Here is an 11,326-nt window from a genome sequence, read left to right as displayed (position 1 = left end):
ACTTGGCATGCATTGTCATTTTGACACGTGGCATGATCCTATTGGCTCTTCTATTTGACCTAGCATGCCACATCATTTGACACGTGGCACCAAACTGCCCGTCTAGGAAGATGTCATCTTGGGCTTGATGAAGTGGGTTCATCACTAGTAGCCCAATTAAATGGGCTAACCGAATGAATTCGAGCTTATTTATTTAATCCATATACATTGAACTTATTTAACTAATCTAATTATATTAGCCCAATAAATTTATTTGAACTAATATATCTTGAATTTAAAATATAGTTCAAATTATTTTATGAATTTAATTCTAATAAAATTTATATGCCTACAAGATGATAATACATACTTATTTAATCATGTTTAATGATAAATGTATGTATGTACAAAATACATAATGCTTATTAAATTTGGTGTAAGAAATGAGTATGTGTAAAAAGAAATTACATGGTTACTTACAATTCCCGTTATAATTCTCATAAGGTCCTTGTTACAATGTTACCATATCGGTTCTTCTACTTTGTTAAGGAAAAAGACCAAGCTACCCAATTTGCCCCTGCAACGACCAACCGACTTCCCGTTCCATCTTACAACCTATTTGTATCGACTTGGCGGCAATACTTCAAACTTCTACGCAAAATCTTTGATAGTTTAGTGGACAAACTGAAATGGGTGTTCAAGGTCTCTGGGAGCTCTTGGCCCCCGTCGGCCGCCGCGTGTCCGTTGAAACCCTCGCCGGAAAAAAACTAGCAATCGGTAACCTCAGTTCCTTTAACCCTAACCCTAATTATATCTACAAAATTCACTGATCATACTTAGACTGATTACTGCGTCAAAATTTGTTATTTATCAGATGCAAGCATATGGATTATACAATTTATGAAAGCAATGCGAGATGAAAAGGGGGAGATGGTGCGGAATGCTCATATTTTGGGATTTTTCCGTCGAATTTGCAAGTTACTCTACCTTCGGACCAAGCCAGTCTTTGTATTTGACGGTGGCACGCCTGCCCTCAAGCGTAGAACGGTGATCGCGCGTCGCCGCCAGCGGGAAAATGCTCAGGCCAAGATTAGAAAAACTGCTGAAAAATTGCTCCTTAATCATGTTAGTCCATCAATTATTTAGAGTTATGTGTTGCGGACCTAGAATATGTTATGTATTACTGTAACATTCTTAAAATTGGTTAAGTTTTTAGATAAGACATCACACAATTCTTTATGGTATATGTGTTCTAGTTACCAACACAGTGTTTTCAAGGGATTGGGAGCATGTTACAAACCTAAATAAATAAAGGATTCTTCTTTCTTATCTGTTTGATGAGATGGTTATTGAACAATAAGTTTGTTGTCTATTCTTGGTGACGTTGGTGCTTTTCATCAATGCTGTCGTAGATAATCATGCATGCAGATGAGAGAAGTTTGGTTTACGTGCCAGGCTGTTGATAAAACCACTATTTCCTGGATTTACTGTTTTTCTTTAAATTGGACGTCTTTTATCTATCTTAGAGTGCATTCAACTTATCAGCATCGTCATAGTGTGGTAAGAATTTGACAATACGCATGATGCTGAATAATTTCATCCATCTCTACTTGCAGCTTAAGGCAATGAGGCTGAAAGAGCTGGCTGTGGATCTGGAGAACCAGAGGAAGCAGAATGATGCAAAGGGTAAAAAGGTCAGCACAGAAGCAACTGGAACTCTGAAGAACATGGCCGAAGGAAATGGCTTGGCTGAAGAGAATTATGATAAGGAAGCACTGGATGAGATGTAAGTTATAGTAGTCAGTTGTATGATCTTTTTTGTTTTTTGGATATGTTATGCATTTGTATGATGTTGCCGCTTTCTACTTGAATGTGGACATAAAAGATTCTGACACTCAGTTTGACAAATTAATTAAGGTTGGCAGCTTCTATTCAAGCAGAGGAAGACTGGAATTTTGCTGGTGATGCATCAACATCTTGTGCTGGGGATCCTGCTGAAAATGATAACACTGATGAAGACGAAGAGATGATACTGGTTAGCATCAACTGCTTGTTGATTTTATTTTCATCTTCACTTGTCAAATTCGGATTGTGCATGATGCTAGTGACCAATTCATTTTGAGTAGTAAAATGATTGTGACGCTCTTGGTCCCAGTGCACCTTTTAGTTGTGTGCAATAAAGGTAACATGTATCAGATCTGTTGATGATTCTGCTGCTGGGAATCTGAATAATATTTGCATTAAGAGTAAGCTTTCCTTTATGGCTCAAGGAATGATTAAACTTTTTTGCGTGCACGTATCTGCTTTTATTGAAGTGCATTAATGAGTAAAGAAGTATTTGTCTTGTTTGGTCCTTCCATTGTTAGGAAGGAAATTCTAATTGTTATTTGCTGTTCTATTAGATGCAAGTATGTGGACTTCATTTTCTATCACAATTTCAATCCGCGGACTTAATTACCTCCATCTAATTGTGATGCTTGTGATATCTCTTGATGAGTATAAATAGATTTTTGTCTCTTACTAACCATGCTCCCAAACTCTTTATGCAATGTGCAGCCAGCAATGCAAGGAAAAGTTGATCCTTCTGTTTTAGCTGCTTTACCTCCATCGATGCAGCTTGATCTTCTTGGTCAGGTAAAGGTGTTTCTTTTACATATGGAAGCAGTATCCAGTTAATGGTTCCTCAAAAGGAGACAAAGAAACTCTGGACGCAGAATTTCTCTCTTTGTTTGATCAATAACTTGTTTGCCAGATGAGGGAGAGATTGATGGCAGAGAACAGACAAAAGTATCAGAAGGTCAAGAAGGTACATCATTAAGCCTGCTTGCACATCAAAACACAATGATGTTTCTTTGTGCAATTGCTTTTTGGGTTTTCAGGTCTCTGTATCTTCTTAAATATGTATCTCTTTTGTAGCTTAAAGTACGTTATTTATAGCTTGTGCACTGCTTTCATGTTTGCAACACAATATCTTAATCTTCAATGCTGGTCCTTGTTTGTGAGTTAGATTAGGTGGATCTTCATGGTGATGTCTTTTAAATGATGTATCTATCATTGAAAAAGTGTTTTTGTCAGGTTGATGGTTTAGATAGTACATTTTCAAACACTTTCTTGAGTCATTTTTGGAACTACTGAGTTTACAACTTTCCCTGTTTTATATTATTGATTTATGTTACTTGTGTTTGCAAGGTTAAGAACTGAATGTGTCCCTGTGGGTACATTTTCTATTTTTTTCAGTCTAATTCTGTAGATGCATCTCTCAGGCCCCTGAAAAGTTCTCAGAACTGCAAATACAAGCTTATCTGAAAACTGTTGCTTTCCGACGCGAGATAGATGAAGTGCAGAAATCTGCTGCTGGAAGGGGAATAGGTGGTGTGCGGACTAAAAGGATTGCTTCTGAAGCAAATAGGGAATTTATTTTCTCCTCATCTTTTACTGGGGACAAAGAGTAAGTAACAGTCATTTGGTTTTTTCTCGTGATTCTTTTTCCTCTCTTGCTTAAATCATCATCTCCTACTAAAAAAAAAAAAAAATACATGTTGGAATTTATTAGTGTCCTTGCGTCTGCTGGGGAAGATCAAACCAGAAAGAAACCAAGTGAAGTACAAACAGAAAATAGTTTGCCACATTCTGCGACTGCAAGTGATGCTGCAACAAGGAAATCTAGTGTGCTAGAATCAATCGTGACTGAACCTGGAAGTGCATTTAATGATGACGTGGAGACGTATTTGGATGAGAGGGGTCATCTTCGAGTCAGCAGACTGAGAGCCATGGGTGTTCGCATGACTCGAGATTTACAGAGAAATTTAGATATGATTAAAGAGATTGAGGAAGAGAGTCTGTCCAGAAACAAAGATTTTAGTGATGTGCCTACTGTCAGTGAAACTGCTGTACATTCCCCTGGAAATGTCTCTGATACAGTTCCGCAGCTGAACTCATCCAATCCAGATAATGATGGAAAGGCTTTTTCAAACAACAAAAGTGAAGAGTCTGAGTTGAAAAGCAGGACTTCAATTCAGATATCCTTTGAAGATAATTTTGCACATGATTGTGCGAATGATGATGATGATATATTTGCACATTTAGTGGCAGGTGATCCTGCGATGGAATTTTCTATTGATCATTCCCCCTCAAAAAAGCAGTCTCTGGATTCTGCTTCAGATGTTGAGTGGGAGGAAGGAGCGATTGAAGAGAAACGTGATTTGCTAGGCAATAACTCTCAAGGGGAAAGCCAGGCTACACTGGAGAAAGATGGCATGGATGATGAGGTTGAAGTAGAATGGGAAGAAGAATGTGTAGATATTTGCAAGGAGCCTTCCTTATTTCCATTTGATTCAAGAAGTGCTTCTAAAGGTGCTTTGGAAGAAGAGGTGAATTATGAGGAAGCAGTAAGGAGGAGTCTTGAGGATTTGAGAGATCATAGATGCATAGATAAATCTCATGAGAATGAGATGTCCGAAGTAGCTATTCAAATGGTTACTCAGGGTATAATTATTGGATCTGATGGTCAAGATAACAATTGTACAAAGACGCATGAAATTCTTCAACAGAAAGAATTACCATCTGAAATTCAGACTGCACACTTGCATGACACTGTACATGAGACAGATATTGCGGAGGGTAATAACTGTTCGGGAAACCAGTTAGGGGGACAATTTCAAGCTAATTCTGTTTATAGAAATATGCAGATTGAAGAAGCAACCAATCAAGCTGACAGAAATTTGCATTGTGATATACGTATGGGACCGACTGCTCCTCTTGATGGGTCAGAGGTTAGCATGATTAGGAAGAAGATAGCTGATACCACTGTTGAAGTTTCGAGTAACGCAAAAAGTGCGTCAGATTTTACTTCTATAGAACAAGCAAGATATAACGAATTGCCCAATTCAAGAACCTCTGATGCTCAACAATATGAATCTGGAGCTGCCTCACATCATTATACACATGAGTTGACAGAACTCGCCAAAGCTTTCACGGAGGGTTTTATAAGTGATACAAATAGTGCACAAAAACTAGATGATGAAGGTACTTGTGATGGCCCATTATTGGAAGGGAAGGATCTCTTTGGCAATTTGGATTCTGCAGGTAGCAAAGAAGATCAAAAAGTTATGATGACTAGTTTGGAGGAGGAGATGCATGTGTTGGATAAAGAGCGTGAAAAACTAGGAGATGAGCAGAGAAAGCTTGAGCGTAATGCAGAGTCTGTAAGCTCTGAAATGTTTGCAGAGTGCCAGGTAGGTTTTAGATGATATTTATTTTTTCTGATGCAACTTTAGACCTAATTTATTTCCCAATATCAAATTTTAGTAGTTGGAAGTTGTTTGTGCACTAGGGAGTAGGGATCCTTGTTGAGGTGTTTCTTGGCGTTTTATCTGGTCTCCTTCACTTTGTTGATGTGCGTGTGATTACAAGTTGATTCTCAGTGACCCCAGTTTAATTTTGTTATTGCCATGCCATACAGCATGTTCTGTCTCAACGCTTTTTTGCATTCACACTTTTTTGGGTGTAATGGTTCTAGGCTAAGATCATGCCTTTAGCCAGAGGCAGACCCACGTTAGGCACAGAGGGGTCGCCGACACCCCATACTTTGGAAAAATTCTGTGTGTAGGTGTTTATTCCTTAAAAACTCTTATAGTATAATTTACATGCACCCTCATCAACAAACGATTGCTGGGGGGCACTTGTTGAGTGGGTTGACTAAATATTCCATGTGTTCTTCATGACCCAGGTTCGAATCTTTACTGCAGCAACTTTCTTATTTGACTTCTTACATTCATTTCCCATTTTTCCATGTGTAATAATAACTGTAGTGGCTTTTTTTATTTTGTGAGTACACCTTACATTCATTTCCCATTTTTCGTTTAAAGTCCATCCCTCAAAATCTCAAAACTCAATTCTCTTTCCACAATTAAAAACATAAACCTTTGCCCAGTTACCCTAGCCCCTAAGATACTTTTGCTTCTACTGCAAAACTCTCAAGAAATTGAAATGGCCAAAAGTTTCATTTAAAGTTGGTTTCTTTGATTCCAATCACAACCCACTAATCTTTATTTGCAAATGATTGACACGAACACGACCGAATCTAGCCCTTTGGCAATTTGAACCCATTACTTTTAGCATAGCAGTAATATATATTTGAAACTTGCTAACATTTGAACAATTATTAAATTTGAAACCATAATTCTAAAAATACAATGAGTTCAATGCTAAAAACTCGGTAGCTAGTATTGGCATTAGTGGTGCCCCGCGATGCCTTGAAATCATGTGTCCGCCTATGCTTTTAGCTGTAATTTTTCTAGGCTAAGATCATGCTTTGTATTGGAGTATTTCATCTTATTTATATCATATAATCAATTGATGTATCCTGGTTAGTTTATTAACTTGACATCCCAATCTGCGTGATTGTTTTTTTTCTTAGTGACCCTGTGAACTTTACACCAGTGTTGTCAAAGGCGAAAAGCTCTCAAAAGCGCTCTAGGTCTATTTGGGCTTTAAGCGCAAATCGCACTTAAAGTGTGGGCTTTAGTTAAAAAAGGCGCAATGAAGGAAAATAATTCAAGAACAAAGTAAGCAAATTCATTCATAATGTTTCCCTTAGCATCTAATACACTTATTTCTGATTATAGTTGTTGTTTAGTGCCACTTGATTCAAGAGAGAACTTATGGGCAATGAGGCGCATGCCTTAGTGCCTTGCTTTACACTGAAAGAAACTTAAGCGAGGCGAAGCGTCCTCCTTGAGCTTTTCTGAGCTTCAGGGCTTAAGTGCGCCTTAAATGAGCCTTTGACAACACTGTTTTACAAAATTAGAAACCTGCATGCTTAGGGGCTTAGGCTTATGTGATAGATGTATCTCTGCACAAACTCTTTTAACCCTTTTTCTCCTTCTATTTCCTATTCCACTTACTGATCCGAAGTCATCTTCGTTCGTTATGTCTTTATTCCTTTTTTTAAAATAACCCTGGTGTCCGGGCCAGCTTGCGCGCATCTCGACTAATTCCACGAGATACCTGGTACCTCCCACCAACAATAGGTACCAGGTAGCTCTATCCACAAAGCGTGGACAGATGGGAAGAGTTCACTTAGTGTTTTTTGTCTCCATGGATTTGAACATGGGACTTCATGGTTCTCAAACCACTTCATTAACCACTAGGTCACACCCTCGGGTGCATGTACTTGATTCCTTTTCTCTGATGTTTGATACAGTATTACTGTTAGTTCAATTCATCTCATTTACATCTTTCTCTATGTCAGGAGTTGCTTCAAATGTTTGGCTTGCCATATATAATAGCTCCAATGGAAGCTGAAGCTCAGTGTGCTTACATGGAACTTACAAATCTTGTTGATGGTGTGGTTACTGATGACTCTGATGCGTTCTTGTTTGGTGCTCGAAATGTATACAAGAACATATTTGATGATCGCAAATATGTGGAGACGTACTTTATGAAGGTTCATCAATTCACCGTGTCCTGGATTCTCTTCTTTCCGTTAAGTTTGTCTTTCTGCAAGCTAGGTTTCTACATCTACACCTTTTTAGGTTTTTCAAAATAATAATCAAAAACTTTGTTTACCTCCACTGCGATGGTTAAATGATGCTTGTAGTAAGAGCTATTGTTTTCTTTTTGTGATCACTATCAACACCCCTCCCCCCCCTCCCTCCCCCCCCCCCCCAAAAAAAAAAAAACGAAAGAGAGAAAAAAAAAGAGGGAAAGGAAAGAAAAAGGTTTTGAGGTTGGTGGTACGCTGCGAGGTCAATGTCTCATTTCTGAGAGAATATTGTAGTTCCCTTTCATTTATAGTGCCTGCGGTTGATGACATATCTGCTGTTTATAGGATGTGGAGAATGAGCTTGGGTTGGATAGAGAAAAATTAATTCGTATGACATTGTTCCTTGGGAGCGATTATACTGAAGGAGTGAGGTAAGCTTGCTTTTGTGGCTCTTTTACAGAGTTCCATATCCTGCTAACAGGTGTATCTGCCTCTCTTTTTTACTACAGCAATTAGTCATATTTGCATGTTCTCATCAAGAAACTATAGATACTACAGTTCTTATATGTGGAGCAACTTTGCTTTGTCTGAGATATGCAGAAGTCCTGATCCATTTTTTTTTGCCATGGTGCAGTGGGATTGGTATTGTTAATGCCATTGAAGTTCTAAATGCATTTCCTGAGGAAGACGGTCTTCAAAAATTTCGGGAGTGGGTTGAATCGCCAGATCCGTCCATTCTTGGGGGGCTTGACGCACAGGCAGGTTCCAGCACTAGGAAGAGAGGGGGTGAAGTTGGTGATCCTGATATGAGTTGCTCAAGCAGCAATGTGGAAGGCAATTCCGTGTCTGATGAAAATGTCAAGTCTGAGGATAGAGTTCAAAAGTTGAAGCAGATTTTCATGAATAAACATGTAAAACATTGTGTCCTTTTGCTTCAAATCTATTGTCTATTTGATTGGAAAAGCATGATCTTACTCGTTCTTTACATTGCCCACCGTGTTCACAGAGAAATATTAGTAAAAACTGGCATATTCCTTCCTCGTTTCCGAGTGATGCTGTGATTTCAGCATATGCTTCTCCACGGGTTGACAAGTCAACAGAGCCTTTTGCATGGGGGAAGCCTGATGTTTCTGTGCTTCGCAAGTGAGTTGTATTTGATTTTTTCTTCTAATGGTCTAGTGAGGATTTGGGATTTATATGTCTCTGAATGAACTTTGTTTGTTGCAGAGTTTGTTGGGAGAAATTTGGTTGGAGCAGCCAGAAGGCAGATGAATTGCTAGTACCGGTTCTGAAAGAGTACAACAAACATGAGGTTGATCCTTTTTCATCTTCCCCTACCTGTCACCAAAATTTAAAAGCAAATGGATATACACACTAAGCACGTCAATTGGCATGTCTCTTTTGAAATAAAGGAATGACTTCTATGATAATACAAACATGAGTTGACAACTTCTATTGTTTCTTGTGTGCTCTGCTCTTATTGTTTTCTCATTTTGTGGTAATTTGTCTGATTGGAAAAAGAGGAAGCTGATGCAGAACTTTTCTCTCAATGTTCCATTGTTTACTTGATGTAGACACAACTTCGACTGGAAGCCTTCTACACTTTCAATGAGAGATTTGCAAAAATTCGTAGCAAGAGGATAAAAAAGGCTGTTAAACATATGACAGGAAACAAAGCCATGAATTTAATGGATGCAAGTGTACAAGATGCTCCTGGAACCTTAAAAAAAAGAGAATCAAAATTTAATAATGCGGAGGAGGAAAAGATAGAGGATCCTTTGATGGGACTAGAGTCTGCTGTAAAGCAGTCAAGAAAAAGGAAAGGAGAGCATTTGCAGCCTGAACATTTGGAACCACCAGAGGGATCAGGTAGCAAGCAAAACACCAACAAGAAATCAAGTGGTAGTATAGGAGGAGGAAGGAAAACAGCTCGATCTGTGGGGAAGGCAAATAAGAAATCCTGTTCCAGATCCTTCAAAACAAGCTCTGAGGGGGAAAAAGATAGTGATATAGAGCAACAATCACAAATTGAGAAGCTTGAAAAGCCAAAGCAAGCAAGAAGAGTAAGTCCTTTGTTCTTGCAACACTAATTGTATTTTAACTCTTCATGACTGCACCTTTTTGGCGAAATTGAAAAACATTAACACTATCTTTCCAGAGCTCATTGAGATGCTATATATTGAGATAGTATAGGGAAGATACTCATAGCACTGGTGCTAACGTCAAGTCACCTTTGCCTTGTTTTGTGTTTCCCTAACCTCTACTGAATTCCTATGTTTCTGAGAATTCCAGAAAGAATTAGAGCTGAATTATTCCATTCTCTCAGGTCTAATTGTTTCCAAGCTGCTTCTGCTAGTCTTAGCTTTATGTTTATGATATTCTGCTTCTGCAAATCCTATATTTATGGTGTTTATAAATTATAATGTTTTGTTACATGTGATGTATGAAAAATTACTCATGGTTCATATTGCATGTGAAAATTGTTGATGATAGTGGTTTGATTGCCTGTCGTCTTAAATTCCTGCTTCATTTTGCTATCTTGAGAATTTGCAATTTCAAAATTCTCTTCAGGTGTCATTGCTAGTATCTGCACGTATTTTGAAACAATATCCACATACTTTTAAACTAAATGACTGAGTACTTGTCACTTTGTACATATTCATGGTTCAAGGGAAAATGTCAGTTTCTGTTGTGTTTTACTTGAGACCTCCAGTTCATGACTTCTAATATTCTTTCCGTTTCGTTCTAATTGAAATTTCAGTCAGAGCGTCATCGGAAAATAGTAAATTACAGTGAGGGAAGAGATGATGACTCTGATAAAGTTGACAAAGATGATGGAGATTCTTCCACTGACAAGTTGGAAAGGAGAGAATCAGGAGCAGATGTGGGCATAGCTGAGCGTTGCCCTGATGATTCTAGCAACATGAGTGAGAATGATGTAAGTAATAATTACTGTCCACAAGGACCGTCAAACCCTGAAACAAGTGCTGATGTCGACACGGGTGGGGCAGAGATGGAATCCGCTGTTCAGCCAAGTTTTGGTGAAATGGAAGATCCTGTTCCTGGGGATCTTTTGTCTAAGGAGTACCTTAAAATGGGGGGTGGGTTTTGCTTAGAGGAAGATGATGGAGATATGGAGCATGAGATAAATGCGTCTAGTCCTATCCAATCAGTCGAGTGTTCTGATATCAATAATTCCTCTCAGTTTTTGGGAGATGAGATTTGTGGTAATGCTTCAAACCAGTTTGTTTCTAGCCCCTCAACGAGAACGAGTAAGAAGCAATGTGATGCAAGGATGGGTGCATCTGAGAACGAGCAAGATTTAGACAACACGGCTAATAGTACTTGTCACAAGGTATCAGCGCACCAAGAAAATATGGAGGACAATGATTATGTTTCCGGTTCGGTGTTTCTTCGTGCAATGCCAAATTTGAGGAAGCGGAAGAAGAATAGCTGACAGTGTCTGTGCTGTTCTAGGGTAGTCCTTGTATATGAAGTAGCTTTAGCATGTTACTATTCACGTTTCGCATTAAATGCATGTGACCCGCGGGACTTCCCACCTTGTATAATTGTTGTATAAGCGAATTAATTATTAACTCCATCCTTCTTGGCTTCTTGCAACAGTTAACTTTGCGAGCTTGCAAATACCCTGTGCGTACTGCTTAGTGATCGGCTAACATGGATTCATGAGTAACAAACAAAGTGTCCATATACATGAGTTTTGTGGTCTGCCGCTGAATAACTTGGGCTGTTTGGCCGATTTTTTCTTCTGAATTGCTAGAACATCAATAACTTCTTCCGCTAACCCAGGGAGCAAGAAGAATTGATGAAGTGAGAGGTTCAGTTTCTCTCATTAGTGTA

The 11,326-nt window shown here is 38.7% G+C and overlaps 1 protein-coding gene across 1 annotated transcript; it reads left to right on the top strand.

The window, feature by feature from the left end:
* The first annotated feature begins 521 nt into the window (after positions 1-521).
* Positions 522-11,093, top strand: LOC109238998 (DNA repair protein UVH3). The gene is made up of 15 exons (XM_019405493.1): positions 522-756; positions 854-1,104; positions 1,596-1,765; positions 1,897-2,014; positions 2,536-2,613; positions 2,732-2,785; positions 3,243-3,427; positions 3,533-5,213; positions 7,232-7,426; positions 7,811-7,896; positions 8,100-8,376; positions 8,472-8,608; positions 8,693-8,777; positions 9,040-9,528; positions 10,227-11,093. Exons 1-15 carry the CDS (start codon positions 669-671, stop codon positions 10,920-10,922), a joined length of 4,590 nt encoding a protein of 1,529 aa, XP_019261038.1. The 5' UTR covers positions 522-668; the 3' UTR covers positions 10,923-11,093.
* The last annotated feature ends 233 nt before the right edge of the window (positions 11,094-11,326 follow it).

The sequence above is a fragment of the Nicotiana attenuata genome, unplaced genomic scaffold, assembly GCF_001879085.1.
Source record: "Nicotiana attenuata strain UT unplaced genomic scaffold, NIATTr2, whole genome shotgun sequence".
Classification (NCBI taxonomy): Eukaryota; Viridiplantae; Streptophyta; class Magnoliopsida; order Solanales; family Solanaceae; genus Nicotiana; species Nicotiana attenuata.
This window is presented reverse-complemented; position numbering and strand designations above follow the sequence as displayed.

Excerpts from the sequence above, each read along its gene's own strand:
- LOC109238998 (XM_019405493.1), top strand. The coding sequence starts at position 669 with ATGGGTGTTCAAGGTCTCTGGGAGCTCTTGGCCCCCGTCGGCCGCCGC. Across the intron at positions 2,015-2,535 it reads AAGACGAAGAGATGATACTG|CCAGCAATGCAAGGAAAAGT; the intron begins GTTAGCATCAAC and ends TGCAATGTGCAG. Across the intron at positions 9,529-10,226 it reads AGCCAAAGCAAGCAAGAAGA|TCAGAGCGTCATCGGAAAAT; the intron begins GTAAGTCCTTTG and ends TTGAAATTTCAG.